This window comes from Olea europaea, unplaced genomic scaffold, assembly GCF_002742605.1.
Source record: "Olea europaea var. sylvestris unplaced genomic scaffold, O_europaea_v1 scaffold1853, whole genome shotgun sequence".
NCBI lineage: Eukaryota > Viridiplantae > Streptophyta > Magnoliopsida > Lamiales > Oleaceae > Olea > Olea europaea.
This window is the reverse complement of record NW_019236310.1, coordinates 77,124-94,537: the sequence shown is the minus strand read 5'-3', so window position 1 is coordinate 94,537 and position 17,414 is coordinate 77,124. Positions and strand designations below refer to the sequence as shown.

At 37.3% G+C, this 17,414-nt stretch overlaps 1 protein-coding gene and 1 pseudogene across 1 annotated transcript; one reads left to right on the top strand and one right to left on the bottom strand.

Moving 5' to 3' along the window:
- Positions 1 to 2,301: 2,301 nt before the first annotated feature.
- Positions 2,302 to 3,751, bottom strand: LOC111378687. The gene is made up of 5 exons (XM_023001915.1): positions 3,394 to 3,751; positions 3,077 to 3,171; positions 2,792 to 2,995; positions 2,456 to 2,665; positions 2,302 to 2,394 (listed from the first exon to the last, which is right to left on the bottom strand). Exons 1-5 carry the CDS (start codon positions 3,749 to 3,751, stop codon positions 2,302 to 2,304), a joined length of 960 nt encoding a protein of 319 aa, XP_022857683.1.
- A 10,463-nt stretch (positions 3,752 to 14,214) lies between these two features.
- On the top strand, positions 14,215 to 17,285 carry LOC111378695 (annotated as a pseudogene).
- The last annotated feature ends 129 nt before the right edge of the window (positions 17,286 to 17,414 follow it).

Below are 17,414 nucleotides of genomic sequence, written 5' to 3'. Positions count from 1 at the left end.
CTTGCTTCCTTCTATCGCAGGTTTATATTGCATTTCAGTAGCATCATGGCACCAATTACAGATTACATGAAGGATGGTAGGTTTCAATGTACTCACGAGGCAGAGTCTTCTTTCCAATTTATTAAGCAGAAGTTGACTACTGCTCCAGTTTTGGTGTTGCCTGACTTTACCCAACCATTTGAGCTACATTGTGATGCTTCGAAAGTGGGTATTGGTGGTGTGCTGAGTCAGAACAACCGCCCTGTTGCATATTTCAGTGAGAAGCTTTCTGGCTCGAAGTCTCGGTATAAAACTTATGATGTGGAGTTCTATGCAATAGTCCAGGCCGTTCGACATTGGCGTCACTATTTGTTCCATAAGGAGTTCATTTTGTATACGGATCATGATGCCCTTAAGCACCTTGGTACTCAGGATAAGGTTTCTGCTAGACATGCCTCTTGGATTGCTTATCTACAGCAGTTTACTTTTGTGATCAAGCACAAGGCAGGTGCCCTTAATAAAATTGCAGATGCATTGAGTAGGCGCCAAACGCTCCTTACAGAAATGCAAGTGGAGGTTTCAGGTTTTGACAGGTTGTGTGACTTATATGCTACTGACCCATACTTTTCCCATGTTGTCCAGAAGTTGCAGAAGGGTGTGCAGTCGGAGTTTACATGGGTTGATGGTTTTCTTTTTCATGGCAATCAGTTGTGCGTTCCAGAGGGCAGTTTGAGGTTGAAGATCATTCAAGAGTTGCATAATGAGGGCCATGTAGGTCGTGACCGGACATTGCAGCTTGTTGTTGCTTCTTACTTTTGGCCATCATTGCGCAAAGATGTCAGCAAGTTTGTGGAGCGTTGTCGGGTTTGTCACTTGGCTAAGGCCAAAGCGACCAATGCGGGCTTGTATATGCCCCTACCTATCCCAACCCAGCCTTGGACAGATGTGAGCATGGATTTCGTTGTGGGACATCCCAAGACTCAGCGTGGTTTTGATTCAATCTTCGTAGTGGTTGATCGATTTTCAAAAATGGTACATTTCATCCCCTGCAAGAAGACTACAGATGCTGTCAATGTAGCCTTACTGTATTTTCGTGAAGTTTATCGCCTTCATGGACTGCCTACATCTATTGTGTCCGATCGGGATACTCGTTTCCTCAGCCACTTCTGGCGCAGCCTATGGCGCTCTGTAAATACACGGCTGGACTTCAGCAGTGCATATCACCCTCAAACAGATGGTCAAATAGAGGTTGTTAACCGTTCCTTAGGTGATTTACTACGTTGTTTGATTGGTGATCACATCAAGTCTTGGGATCAGAAGTTGTGTCAAGCAGAATTCGCTCACAATCATGCTGTTAACCGAAGTACAGGTTTTAGTCCGTTCCAGGTGGTGTATGGCCTTGTTCCTCGTGGTCCTCTTGATCTGGTTCCAGTTTCTACTTCTGTTAAAATGCATAGTAAGGCCGAAGACTTTATTCAACAACTACAGCAGGTTTACTCACAGGCTCATGATCAGCTGTAGGCTGCTGTCGCTGAGTATAAGCGTGCTGCGGATCTCAAACACCGACATGTTGAGTTTGAGGTAGGTGACTTTGTTTGGGCAGTGTTAACAAATGATCATGTTCCTGCTCATGAATACAACAAGCTTACTGCGAAGAAGATTGGTCCATTGGAGGTCATTGAGAATATCAATCCGAATGCTTATCGTTTAAAGCTGCCCAGCCATATTCGTACCTCCAACGTGTTCAATATCAAGCATTTGGTGCCATTTTATGGTGATAATTCTGATGATGATGATGAAGCTCCTTTCCCGTCAAATTCGAGGGCGAATTTTTCCCACCCTGGGGAGAATGATGAAGTGCATAAGGGATTAGAGTTCATGGCAAGATAAGACCATCACAAGGCAAAAGGGGGCAAATGATTTCATGATGACTTTGGGTTTGATCGTTTTGGCAAATCGCTAGTCTAATTTGACTGGAGTCGAGCCAATTTCGGGCAAAATCCATCGTTTAGGCCCTCGTTTAATCGTTTTTGCTATTTATAGTAATTTTCATTTTTGCAATATCTCTTTCCATGAAATTCGGATTTAGATTCCGTTTGTTGGAGGATGATCCTGAAGATAAGTATTTTCCATCTTAGTAATCATCTCATATTTTCCATTTTTGGAAAAAAATATCTTTATTTTATTTTATTTTATTTTATTTTCTGGATTCTCCTAGGTTTTTCTTCTATTTAATCAGTTGTAAGCCTTTAGAGGCAGCAGTTCTTGAATTCAATAAAATCTTCCTTGAGAATTTTCTCAATTTGTGATTGTTCATCTTCCCTATAATAGTTCCGCTACGTCAGTTTTGTTGTGGTCTTTCCACTCAACTATATTGATGTATGACTCCCTTTTCAGCAAAAAATTCAGTAAATGCTAGTGCACTAGCATTATCAGATCTGAACATTCTTATATTAGCATTGAATTAGGTATGTACCATGCTGAAAAATCTAGGAATGATGGTCTTAGCATCTGATTTATTCCTAAACAGATATATCCATGTAAATCTAGAACAATCATCTACTAAGGTCAGAAAATAATTGTGTCCAGAATGTGAGGTCACATGGTAAGGTCCCCATATATCACAATGTATAAGATCAAAGAGGTTGTTTGATAACCTGTTATTCAACTCAAAAGACAATCTCCTCTGTTAAGAAAGAGGACAAACATAGCAAGGCATCCGTTTGTCCGATTTTTTGACATCATATAACAATTGTTCATTCAAACATTCTAATCTTTTAAAAGAAAGATGACATAGCCTGTTATGCCATACATGGGTAGACACATTATTGACAAAAGTGATAGAAGTGAAATTCAAAATTCTTGTATCCAGAAAATATAGATCCTGCATTCGATCACCCCTGCCAATCATCCTCTTGGTTTTGGCATCCTGAATGATGAATCCATCATGAAAGAAACATAATGAGAATTGAGAATCAGTGGTCAATGCACTAACCGACAACAGATTGAACTTGAACTGTGGGATAAATAATACATCACGCAGCACAAGTCTTGAATTTAATCTGATATCCCCACACAATTTAACCGGAATTTATACATGACTGGGTAAGGTCACATTTGAATCTTCAATAAGTCTCATGTTTATGAATGCATTATCAATGGAGCATACATGTTTAGTAGCTCCTGAGTCCACTATTCAGATTTCTTTAAAAGCAAAAATAGGATCAGCTGAAATAGAGTAGCTAATACCTACATTATATAATGCAGTACTGGTATCGTGACGACCAGAAACTGTTGTACTTGAACTTGATGCCAGGTGTGTAGATAGCATGGACATCGATTGTTGATATTGATCAGAACTCAAGTTCTGAACGAAGTTTCCAATACCAAACTGCTATGGACTATTCAGCTTACCTTCATTATGTGCCCGCAATGGTATGGAAAATTGATTTATTGGATTAAATCTGGAGAAATTGTTGTTGTAAGATCCCGATCTTTTTTTGTAACTAGAAGGATATCCATTAATTTTATAGCATTTATCAATTGAGTGTCCATGAATATTGCAATGTGTGCAATAAGATCTCTCTTTCTTCTTAATATTTGCAGTCTTAGATCCTGATGCAATTGATGTCCTCATCGATTCAGATTTAAAGGCAAATGTAGGTGCTCCAGTTAGATCATTCCCATTAACCATTTGTGTGCCAATCGTTCTCTGATTTTCTTCTTGTGAGATCAAAGCAAATACTTTATTTATTGGAGGTAGAGGATCCATCATAGCAACTGTCCTATGATTTGAGAAAACGAATAACGAAGTTCCATGAGGAAGGATATTATATACTCCATTTGATAATGTTTATCCAGTTCTTTCACTCCTCCACAAGTACATTTTCCACAAGTACATGCAGGACGATAATTGGCTAATTCTTCCCAAATAGTTTTGAGCTTGGTGAAGTATATACTTACAGTATCCTGATCTTGTGCGAAGTTCATCAGATCTCGCTTCAATTGAAAGATTCTTGGACCATTCTTCTGCTGAAATCTATTTTTGAGATCATTCCAGATCTTATATGCTGAAGTGGCATATATTATACTGCCTGAAATCTTCTTTGAAATTGAATTGAAGATCCAAGATATAACCATATTGTTATTTCGAATCCAAAAATTGATTAGATCTGAGTTTGTACCTTCTGGTTTAGTAATGGTTCCATTAACAAAATCGAGTTTATTCTTTACCGATAATGCAATCGCCATTGCACGGCTCCAAGAGGCATAGTTTTCTCCCGTGAGCTGTTGAGACACAAGCATCAATCCTGGACTATCGGAGTGATGAAGAAAATAAGGACTTGAAGATTCATCAACTACCGATTTGCTTGTGTTTGATTGTGCAGCGGAATTGTTCCCAGGTTCCATCGATTCCATATCAGATTGTATGTAGTTAGACTTCAATTATAAGATTAAGATGAAATGGAGTATATTGCAGAATAGAGCTCTGATACCATATCAGATATTTGAATGAAGAATCTTGTTTTATTGTTTCTGAAAATCTGGAGAAAAATGAACATACAAGTCTCTATAAATAGTGGCAAGTATTGGTGCCAAAATGAAAATGAGCTGGACTAACTAACTAACTAAACAAGTGCCAGCTTGTTAACTACCTAACTAAAATTGAGCTATTTACTACTTTATATACAATTCCTAATACTAGCAGCCAAAATTGTTTCTCCCACGTGATCTCGTAAAATGATTCCAATCCCAACCTTAATTTGAGTCAAAGAATAGCGCGCCATTAGTATTTAGTTCAAACGCTTTCTTAGGTGGTGAGGACCACCTATATTTGTGGTAAGGTGATCCAAGGGAAAAGTTGAGGGGTGGAACTATTTCAAAAGTGAGTTTTTTTGGCTAAAGTGGGAGCAATTACTTCTTGCGGTGGAAGGTTCAGCTGGTCATGAACCATTTTGTTTTGACGAATCCCAAAACTCCAAGTGATGAGTATAAATTATGAGAGAGCATCCTTTGAGTCTTTTGCCATTATATCCATAGCTGCTTGCATCAAATCTCCCAGATAATCATTATTCTGTAGCGCTGGAAACCGACTGGTTAGAAGTTGGCGAGTAGAAGGGTAGTTGAGTAGAACATGGCATAGGTCTTCTATTTGGTAGTCGCAAAAATAGCATTGAGTGGCAATAGATATTCCTCTTCAAATCAGGTTTTGTTTTGAGGGCAAGCTTTCTTGGCAAGCTCTCCAAGCAAATTTTTTTTACCTTTTGGGGTATCTTTAGACGCCAAACAATATCCCAAATTTTCTTTCTTTCAGCCGCATTTGAGGAGCTGCCACGATCTGGCGTTAGACAATTCTTGAAGAATCTATATGCATTGCTAACAGAATAAATTCCGATTTTTTCATGTTCCCATGACCAGTAATCTTTTTCTCCCAAGGGGTTTGGGTGCAATTTTAGTATCGCCTTAACAATTTTTGGATTGAATAGAGCCCTAAGCTTTCAAATTCCACCACTTCAAGTTTGGATCAATCAATGAAGCCACTGGACTTTCAAGTTGTTGATTGTGATGTTGTTGAAAATTGATTCCCAACTCCCTCCTTAGATTTTTCACTCCTGGGATCCAGTTATCATTTAGAATGTGTATAGCGTTACCATCTCCAACAACCCATCTTCCCCCTTGTATCAATAAATTTTTAGCCTCCCAGATTCTACGCTAAGCATAAGAGGGATTACCACCAATAGATGCTTTAAGAATGTTCCATCCAGGGAAGTAACGGGCTGAGAATATTTTGTGAACTAAGCTGTCAACGTGTTGCAATAGCCTCCAAGCTTGTTTTCCAAGCATAGCCATGTTGAAGATTCCCAACTCCTTGAAGCCCATTCCTCCCATAGATTTCGATGTATACATTGTATTCCAGGATTGCCGATGGATTTTCTGTCCCTCCTTTCTTTGGCCCCACCAAAATCTAGCCATCATCCTTTCAATTTTAATGCATAATGTGGAGGGTAGTTTGAAGCAACTCATAGCAAAGAAGGGGATCGCTAAAGCCACTGATTTTAGGAGGACTTCTCTTCCTGCTTGGGAAAACATACCACTCTTACAACTTTGTATCACCCAAACTTTATGTCTTATTTCATTGAAGGCTCGCTTTCTGGATCTACCAATCATAGGTGGTAATCCCAGATACTTTTCATATTGTTGTATTTGAGGAGCATTCCATAGAGCCATAATTTCTTACTACTTGTCTGGCTTTACATTTGCACTAAAGACCATAGAGGTTTTATCTCTATTCAATTGTTGACCCGAGGCATCTTCATAGCTACTAAGGAGAGCTTGTAGTCAAGTAGTAGTTTCTTCATTTGCTTCACTGAATATCAGGTTGTCATCCGCAAAGAGAAATTGATTCAAACTTAGAGCTTCTCTACACACTTGAATACCATTCACCATTTTATTCCTTTCCGCCACATTCAATAAGCTAGTTAATCTTTCGGTACATAAGAGAAGTAGATAAGGCGATATTTGATCCCCTTGCCTCAACCCCCTTGATGGGATAATGCGACCCATGAGATAGCTATTGATGAGTGTCGAGAAAGAGGGAATAGTAATGCATGTCATCACCAGTCTGATAATTTTTCATGAAAGCCCAATTTGTGCATGGTCACCTCGAGAAAAGACCATTCAACTCTATCATACGCTTTGCTCATGTCAAGCTTGAGAGACATGTAGCCTTTCTTGCCCTTCTTTTTTCCTCGTAGGAAGTGAAGTACTTCGTAGGACACAAGCACATTATCTGTAATTAGATACCCTTTAGTGAAAGCTAACTGTGTCTCTGAAATCACCACAGGTAGTACTGTTCTTATCCTGTTAGCCACAACTTTTGACACCAATTTATACAGGACATTATAGAGACTAATTGGTCTGAAATCCTTGACGATCTGAGGATTTTTTTATCTTGGGAACAAGTGTAATAAAAGCATGGTTTACATTTCGAGGGAACTCATTGGTATTTAAAGCATGTAATAAAGCATTTTTAATAGAGGAACCAATATGCGGCCAAAAATTTTGATAGAAAATAGGAGGCATACCATCAAGACCTGGGGCTTTAGTCGGATGCATCTCTTTCAAAGCCTGGAAGACTTCGGTTGCTGTAAAAGGTTAGATCAGTTCATTGTTCTTTCAGGAGTTACTTTGCATTTCATGTTCTCCAAAATAGCTGCTTGATTCTTTGAACCTGTAGAAGTGAACAAATCAGAAAAGTATTGGATTATTATGTGGTTGCATGCCTCTCTCTCTTGCCAATTTCCTTGGTCATCAAAGATTCTTGTAATTGTATTTTTCCTTCTTTTTTGGGAAGCTTTTGCATGGAAGAAACGAGTGTTCTGGTCACCCTCTTCAAGCCAAGGAGCCCTAGACCTTTGTTTTCACGTAAGTTCTTCTCTATCCATCCAAGTTTGTACTTCTTCGGTGGCTTGTCGAAGATCATTTGAATTTATAGTTGTAGGATCCTGCTTTTGAATCTGCGCAAGCTTTTTTTAGCGTTGCTAAGTTTCACTTGCACTTTACCGAATTTGGATATATTCCAAGACTGGAGCTAATTGCTGCAACACCTAATATTTTCCAGATCCTAGGGGCTAGAATCGGACCATTTATCAAGTATAATATCAGTGCATGCCATTTCGCCAATCCAAATTGATTCGAATCAGAATGGTTTAGGTCTTTTGGGAGTTTGGTGATTAACGTAAAGCTGGACCTAAAGAGTCAGGTGATCTGAATATGCAGTGGAGCCATGAGTAACTGTAGATTCTGAAAAAAAAATTGACACCAGGAAGCATTGGCAGTGAAATGGTCAAGTCTTTAAAAAATCTGTGTTGAGTCATGCCTTCCATTGTACCAAGTGTGATGGGGCCCTTTAAAACTGAGATCTCTTAGTTCACAATCAAAGAGCATTTGTTGGAACCTTTCCAGTTGTTGTCGAGGTCTGTCTCGGCTGCCCCATTTCTCCTCATTAGATAAAATTTCATTGAAGTCGCCAAAGACAAGCCATGGCTCTGAAGGGTCCCTCTTCATACTCCACAATAGATTCCAGGTTTCCATACATATACTGGTATTGGGTAGCCATAGATGCCTGTTAAAAACCAGCTAGTGAGTCAATTTTTGCATCAATATGGCTTTTTGAGTAGCTGATGATAGTTAAGTGAACGTCAAGCTTCCATAGGTTTGTACTTCCTTCACTACGCCCCACTGCCTTCACATTAAAACAACCGTAGAACTTCATTTTTATTCGGCAAAATTTCATTTTTGTTGTGTTCATTTTTGTCTCTTACAAGAACAAAACATCGGGATCTTCCTTTCTGATGAGGTTAAAAAGAGCACGAATGCCACGAGGGTTACTAAACCCTCGTCCATTCCAGCTCAACAGTTTCATGGTGATCGGTGGGACTGAGTATCAGCCACCACCGAAATCTAGAAGTTGAAGCCGTAGTTCCAATCCTGGGATTTTTCTTTACTCTTCAGTCTTTTAGACGTTGGAATAGTTTTGCTTTTTTCAGATGAAGTGTCTAGAGATCTTTTGAGACTTTCTAGTGGAGAAGAGGTAATAGAGCTAAGTGCCTTTGTCTTATTCACCCTTTCCAACGTCTAGTGAGGCTGGCTAAATTTTATGGAATTGAATTCCCACTAGATTTGGATAATTCAAAGACAGGTTGTAAAATGACAGGAATATTCTTTGACGAATTTTCAGCAAATCTATTGTCATCTTTCATTACTTGCATTTGATTAGCAATTACAAATCAATTCTCAAAATCTCTACCAAACAAGCATTTAAAAATTTATCTCTAATGGTCAAAAAATCAATTTTCAAAATTTCTACCAAACATGCACTTAAAAATTTCGCTTGTTTCTCTTGTGCTAGTAAGGAATAATACGGTTGGCAACAGTTCAATTCAAGGTCGGTTCAATCAAAGCCATCACCGAATCACCAATTTTTTTGTCCTACAATAACCGCACCATAATCACGTAAGTCGATTTCGATTTGGTCCGGGACGGTTAATAACCATGAAAATAAATTATTTTTCATACGTCCAGTCATCAAATTGAAAAAAAAAATTATGAAAAAAAGTCACATATGATAGCTATCGGCTAATAGTCGAGTGAATTATATTGGAGTACTTCAAAAAATTTGTATTGTTGATCACTTACTAGATCAAAATTGTACAAAGGGTCGATAGAGGTACATCTATAAAAGGGCGGCGATTTATGGTGCTAAGGATAATGTCTAGGTTACTGATGACAAAATCAAGAAAGGCAAAGACTATGTATACTTAAATTCAAGTCAATCCAGATGCCTAAAACTAATCAAATGATCAAATTTACTGTAAGAGAATAAATTTTTTGAAATTGAAATTGTTGATTGAGTTCGCTTCAAGAGCGAGTGAGTTGATAATTATCATGTGTAACTGCAAAGGAAGAAAAAAGGCCCTAGTGGAGTTTGCAAAATTAGATATTTTTTTATACATGTTTTGCATTGGATTACTATTTAGATAAAAAAAAAAAATTTAACGGGTAATCGGTTCGATTCGGGGCGACGACATAAATACTATACCCGCACATCTCCTAACCGGTTCATTAAAATCAAAAATCATATCCGTCTCATTGCACCATCAGTTCCCCCTTTCGATTAGGTTAACCACGATTTTCGATTTTGACAATTCAAATTAGCCATAGGTCATGAAAACCCTAATCTTATTAGGATTAGTAAAACTAACTTTTGTAAGCTCAAAGTCAATTATTAACTTTTACTCATAATAGTAATCTGTCGAGTGTCATTTGTATGAATATGTTTTGTGATTTGTTTCTCTTAGTCTGACTTTCTTGTCTAATCCACCATAGCCAAAGGCTTTAGAATTTTTCAACAACAATGCCACTTAGAGGGGCTCAAAAACAGGGTAGACATGTATCAAAGCATGATTGAACACTTTGAAAAATTAAAAAATAAATAAAAAATAAAAAACTGCCAACCATTTTTTGCCAAATTAGTCTGTCTCTAAATTCCTATTTTTTAGCCTATTTGACTGGCTTTATTGACCCTCAAATCCCACGTATAGATTTTATATGACCAGCATCCATAATTTTCGTCAGTATGTAGCATGACTGCAATTAAATTAACGTTGATAATTTAATTGATTAAACTGAATGTTAAATTCACAAGCTTTGCAGTAAAAATCAAATCAATCTAAACCCTAAGATGAGTAATGAAAACTCCACATTACAAGAATCGAGATCGGCCAAAAATACAATAATTCAATTATACTTTAAAACATAAAGTGCATGTTTGATTCCCATATATAGGGGAAAAAATAGTTTTGAATAGTATTTTTAGGGGAATGTCTAGTTAAAAAGTAAAGATTTTTTTTTTTGGGAAAACGTGTAAATATTTTAGCACGTGAATGTGTTGTTAAAAATGATCACTTAACAAACTGTAAAACAAATAAATGAAAATCAAACAAGCCTTAAAATATAGTTTAAAAATGGAGTGAGTGAAGATACTTAGAAAGTTATTTTTGTCATCAAATATGTTTGATTAACTCATTTTATATCAATTTTTTTTTTTTTCAAAAGTAACTTTTAAGATGCTCTAAAATAAGTAACTTACAAATAAATTTACTGTCAAATGTTTCAAGTTTAGGTGACACGCTTGATTCTACATATGACACATATGGTAGCTGTGGCACAGGAAAAAATTAAACTAAAATGAGCAATCGATTTTGAGGTTTGTTAAGGTTCGTATGTTATCGTGCTCACACAAAATGTACATACATAAATACTGGGAAAAAAATTGTTATATGTCATTGGCTAATTATACACATTTATATTACAATTGAAATGACACAGATTCGGATACTTGTTTGTTTGTAAATTATAGGACGATATTAATGATAAAATGAGTGAAGTTAATTTATAAATATTGTGATGTGCGTATCTCGCTATTATTTTCTATCATGGTACAATAAATAATATCTCGACGTAAGTGAAAGGATTATGGAGAAAGTATTAAACAAGAAAAGAAGCTAAAATGCCGTCTAGTCTGATTTAAGTTCTTTCTCTCTCTTTCTGTTTTCATGAATTTTCTGTTGTTCACCTACCAATATATTAGAGTAATGTTATTCGTAGTCGTTCACTATAAAAGTCGCATTGTGTGGCATACACATGACATGTAATTATTTGATACCATGTATATGTCATAAAGGACGATTGTTGAAAAGCATTATTCAACATATTAACCAGCTTCCACATATAAAATGAAAACCGTGTCAAATAAAAGGAGACAATTCTTGTTGCTTTCTTCTTTAATCAAAAGCTTTAAAATAAGTAAAAAAAAAAAAATATATATATATATATATATTGTCAATATATGCTTATAAGTGATTCCTAGATTGATGAGAGTATCTAGGATTATGTATCTATTAAACATTACTATTAACTGAAGTTTGTATGGATCTCTACTTTTTATATTCCGCTCTTCATTAAGTATCTTTCTTTTCTTCTCTCTGTTCTTCCCTTATTTTTTTTGTCAAGAAAGGTAGGATCAGGGCCATAACATGACAAAAAAAGGCAAGATTTTTTGACAAGTTTTCCCCTTCTTTATGCTTTAACTTAATTTTGTTTCTCTTCTAAAGACTTAGATTTTCCCTTAGCCATAAAACAAATAGATTGATGAAAAACGAATTTATAGCCCACTCCAGATTTCCTAGAATAAGGCTTAGTTTTTTGTTGTCCTTCCTGTGCAACATGGAGTTCTCTCTAACTACATGACACTTGCAAAAATATGGAAGGTTTCTTGAAATATTCGTCTCACGACTCTAATAGAAATCGATAGTGAGGTCTCTAGGGGTGTTAATTCCCTGATTATGCCCTCGTTTGGTTTTGATTTTTCAAATTAAAAAATCAATTTTTTGATCGTTACTTGATCAATCGTCACTTTTTACTTTTTCTAATCCACTTTTCTATTTAACAATCAAAAAATTGATTCTAAAAATCAGCCCCTGTTTGGTACTCATTTTTGGAGCCAAGAATGCATTTTTTCCGTCACATCAGTACACAATTTTTGATTTCCACACTCTAATGGGGGACTCGCGATATGATGTTTAAAATGCATTTTCATCTAAAAAATGTGCACCAAACGGACTCTCAGTAACAAACAAGCCCAAACTCTTTACTGCTACTGAAGTGGTATCCTTTTATCATCAACCATTCCCCACGGTCATATGTATAAATAAATTAAACAACAAGACATATAATTCACGACCAAATGTATGCTCCTCTGTAATTATTCCAATCCACATACCAGAAAACAGAACATAATGTCGTAACAAATAGCTAAAATAAAGAATAAGAGGAAGATTATACATTGCTCTTGATAATATTCTGGCGGGCAAGAAACGTTGCGACCGGAGGTGTAAGGGCAAAAGTAATAGGAACCCTAACTGGAAACAGAGCCTTATTCAGCAGAACCGCCAGCGCCTAAGCCCCACCGCTAGAAGCCACCAGGTCAGCAGTCCAATTTCTCTCCTTCTTCACATCATTCATTACCGGTTGTTCCATTATGAACCCGTCGGATTTGGAGCCACTATCAATAGTTGAAATTTCAGATTCCGATGAGGGCAGTCCAGGGATTTCGCCTTCTTTCCGAGGCCGGACATGCCCCTTTTTTTCAAAAATTGATTCCACGTTGATGGCGATATGAATGCCGGTGGGCGGATCCAGGCATGGGCTGGCCCGGACTACAGCCCTTGCTCGCCCAAGCCCAGATCCAGTTAGTCCACTTTTTTTTTCTATTGAGCCCATTCAAATTGATTGAACACTCCGTGTCCAACAAAAAAAGAAAACAAAGATTGAATAGCCTTTATTCACACAAACTAATGAGTCCAATCCAACAAAATAAGTAATTGACCCGACTCCATTTTTTTTTTTTTGTCCAAACAAAAATTTAAATTAACTCAAACACAAACCTAAGGCCCCGTTTGATTGCACGAAATTTTCCATGGAACTTGGAATTCGAATTCCAACTTCCACTTTTGGCCTGTTTGATTGACAAAATTTTCCAGGGAATTGATTTTCCATGAATTTCTAGGTACAACACCTTAAAGCGTGATTTTCCACCTTTTTTTTTCCTAGAGGATAGGTGGTTTTTGGTTTTCCACCTTTTTTTTTATTTTTTTTTTTGCTTTTTTTATTTTTTTTTAATTGTTGGCAATGGGAACAAATTTTAGGAATAATTGTAAAAGAGGATATCCCTGAAATTGACAATTTTCACGTAAAACAAAGTCAAACGAACATCAAAAAATACTTTTACTTCAACATTTTCCACGTGAAAAATTTATACAATCAAACACAATAATTTACAATTTCCATGAAAACAATTTCTAGGTAATTCAATTCCTTGGAATTCATTTTCTTTCCATGTAATTTTCCTACTTGTAATCAAACGCACCCTAAAAGTAATTTTATTTTCTCCCCTCCATTAGCAACGGCCATTCAATTCCTCTCCAAGACTCCAACCCGGTAAGTGGTAACTGGTAAGTATTTTCGATTTCGATGTTTAGTTTCTTATATTTTAAACTTGGACCATTTTTTATATATATTTTTTGTTAATATTGATTATTGTTGAGTGTGGGTTTTTGAAAAATAGAATTTTTTTGTTTCTGCTGGGCAAACGGGGAGGGGCAGCCGGCAACCAAGGAAGCCGAAGGTGGAATTGCCGAACTGGGGAGCCAGATACTTACACCTTTCTTCAAACAAATCCTATGTTATGAAATCTTAGGATTTTTGGGTTTTCTTTTTTGCATTCACATGATTCTTGAAATATCCACTGCAGGTAGACCAAAGGGTCCATTCTGGTGCAACAGTTCTGGGATTTTCACACTTTCGATAACTTCAAGATTGTTAAGGATTTTCTAGTGTCTGATCCGAAATACTAATTTCTTTCCTTTTCCTTTGTGGGTTTTGAAGGGTTCTTTACTTTTGGCCTGTTTTGACCATTTTTCAGCTTTTAATCAATCAAAAAGTTTGCTTATAATTCCAAAGTATTTTCGAGGGTTTAGGGTTCTGTAGTAATTTTGTTTAAGCCTGTTTGTTTTTCATTCGTTCTCCATTAAAATTATCCATCACATCAAGCCATCATATTTGAATTTCTATCTTTTGTGTGACCGTAATGATTACATTTTTCATTCTTATTTTCAAATAAATGGGAAACAAATGGGGCCTAAGTTTGTTTGCAGAGTTTTGTCATTTTTTTTACTGATTTGAGTTTTCTATGTGAAAACATCTGGTTAAGTTCTTGAATTCAAACCCATTGTTGAGTCGAGATGACTTGGCATTACTATATTGCGAATCAAGGTGGCAATTCATTAGTTTGAATCTTTTTCATATTGTTGAAGGGATTTTTCTTGTTTGAATTTACGAATGTCATCCTTTTTAAGTGGAGGTAGAAGAGCATATAGATTAGACCTTGAGATTACTAAATCTCCATCAACATCTTGGACTTCAAATTCATCTTCTCCATGACCCTCTTGCTTGCAAAAATTTATTACATCGACTTTTAAATTTTAGCCCGTTCACCAAAAATTCCTGGATCCGCATTGCGATGGAAGTCTATTTATATATAAGGCTTATTACATAAGTAATTTTTGGGCCTGAGATGAATTTTACTTCTGTCACGATGACTAATCACGATGACTAATCAGAGAACGTGCACCTAGGATCTCCTGTTCTGTCTAAGAGCGTACCTTGTCATGAAAAGCATTTTATTTTGTTTCGTGCTTTATTGATATTTTAAAGCTAGATTAATATGAAATATTAGGATTTGAGGCTTTGGGTAGTCAGAGAACCACTTCCATGAGGTAAGAACATAAAATTCTCTCAAATTTGTGAATAGACTGAGACCCATGCATCAAAATCTGGTTTGAACCTTGTTCATGGATTTGGTATTCTACAGCACCTCCTAAAAATTAGATGACAGGCTACCTCTTGAAAGGATGCCAGCATTTATTATTTTATAACAGATAAAACTGATACAATTGTCGAAGAATGATGACCCTGCTGCTCCTGTGTGCTGCCCTGAGCGGTGGCAATTGGGTTTGCTTAGCATCTGCTTTCATCTGAGTGTTTTCCATGGTGCAGAGCTTTAACTTTTGACTTTCACGGCAAAAAAAATATTGTTGCTTGTTTGATGTGCTTAATTTAGCTGATAGGTGTTATGTGTTATTTTCCTTTCTTTACTAACTGAATTTCTCCAAACCGAAGAAACACTGATGCGAAGTGAGGAGATGGTGAATGATGAGGAGATGTAGGAACCTGATCCTGTGGTCTCTGAATCTGGATCAGAATCAGAAGAAGCTGAAGACGTGAAGTTAACTGAACCTTCAAAGAATGCTGTAAACAATCGTGAAGGTTTTGTTACGCCTCATTTTACGAGCCTCGGAACCACTCCGACCTCCCGAAGCCTCTCCGAAGTGATACACCAATTCCTGTCACTGATCTGCCGAAGTGTCCCGTCTCCGACCCCGTTAGAAGATTCGCTGCCAATTTAAGATTTGCTCTGCATATAAGGTTTAAATTGATGTGACGTCCCCCATAAAGCTATTTGATGTGACTTATCAACTTTATGTCAATTCAACTCGGGGGAAACAAACTGTCCGCCCACTCTACAAGCGCGGCTGATTGACGCCTATGAGCAGACGCTTCATACCGTCAGATGTATACACGTGTTCCACATCCCACGGTTCATACCACCTATAAATACCCAAAGATTGGCCAGAGGCAAAGGTAATGAAACTCTCAATAGATAGCACTCCATAACAAGTTTATATATTCTCCTCCCCCTTTATTGACTGATTGATTTGTGTAGCCCCTGGACACTGTTCCGACCACCCAAACCTGACTTGACCGTCGGAGTGTATACGGCCGCCACCTCCGTTGGTTCCGGCCGTGTGCGCCTGACAGTTTGTTCATTTCGTAGGGAGGAATACGTGGAGTAGCTACAAGTTGGCCACCTGGAAGAGCCATTTTTAGAGGTCAACAGGTTTGCTTGATAAACTTGGAGATATCAACTGGCCTGCCAATGTCGAATGGATACACAAGCTTTCAATTGATATTGATCAGGCAAAAGAAGTGGACGTCAATGATGACCTGACACGGGAGCTTGCTTTTTACACACAGGCACTAGAGGGTGCGGTGCGAGGCAGGGCTTGGTAACATTTCAGTCGATGGGGCTTCCTTTTCTGAGGCCTTCTGACTATTATGCCGAAATGGTCAAATCTGATGTTCATATGGAGAAAGTTAAGGGCAGACTCTTAGCAGAGAAGAAAAAGGTTGAGGAGGCGGAGGAGAGAAAGAAGGCAAGGGAGAACAAGAAGTTAGCTAAAGAGATACAAGCTCAGAAACTAAAAGAGAGGGCCAAGCAGAAGAAAGAAGACGTTGAATCTGTTAAGAAGTGGAGGAAGCAGCGGCAACAAAGTGGGTTTGCCGGTGGTGATAAAGGTGGTGACCTTGATTTGGCTTTCGAAGAAGGAAAACCATTTGATCGACTGAATAGGAAGAGGCCTTGGGTGGCTCCTGGAGATCGTTCTGGTGGGAAGGCAAAACAGGGTGGTGGAAAGGGGAAAAAAAGTTCAGATAAAAACATGAAGAATAGGGAACGTAGGGATTCAAGGTTTGGATTTGGAGGGAGGAAAGGGTTAAAGAAGCAGAACACGACTGAGACCACGAATGATCTTACAAGAAGCTTTAATAGAAGCGACTTTTCTGGTAATAAGAGACAGAAAAAGTGAGATATTTAGATTTTGTTTTAATTGAACTCTCTGAAGCACAAGTCTATTTTAGGAGGGTGTTTGGTAGGAATTTTTATGTGAAAATAAATTTTTTAATAGTAAATTGATGGGAAATGTGTGGTTGAAAAATAAGAAAAAGTTTTTGATTTACGTGTAATATTATTTTAATAAAGAACGTGTGGTTGAAAAGAAGAGAGAGAAAAATGCATTTTGATAAAAATGGGTGCCAAACAGGGCCTTGTTAAGCTAATCAGTAAGTGGAGAAGCAGAATTCGTGGTGTTCACTTTGAAGGGCTCATTGATTTAGACAGGCTTTTGTACTGTTGATATTTATAGCGAGTGTATACGTTTTTGACCCAGAAACATGGCACACGCATTTGCTTATTCAATTTCGACTTTATTATTGTAATTGACTTGTTTCCCAGGCAACCATTTCTTAATATCCCTGCATTACTGTTGTTGCAACTGATGTTGAAGTTACATATTGTTTCTTCTTGTGACCATTTGCCAATTTTCATTATGCTGCTGATTATTATTTTGGAGCACCTGTTTCATTGCTGAATGACCCTTGAGACTTGTCTTTTTTTTTTTTTTTTTTTTTTTTTTTTG

Coding starts and splice junctions, on each gene's coding strand:
- LOC111378687 (XM_023001915.1), bottom strand. CDS start 3,751: ATGGATCCTCTACCTCCAATAAATAAAGTATTTGCTTTGATCTCACAA. Junction 3,172..3,393: donor ATTGCGGGCACATAATGAAG/GTAAGCTGAATA, acceptor AAATCTGAATAG/TGGACTCAGGAGCTACTAAA. Junction 2,996..3,076: donor ATGTGACCTTACCCAGTCAT/GTATAAATTCCG, acceptor TTTATCCCACAG/TTCAAGTTCAATCTGTTGTC.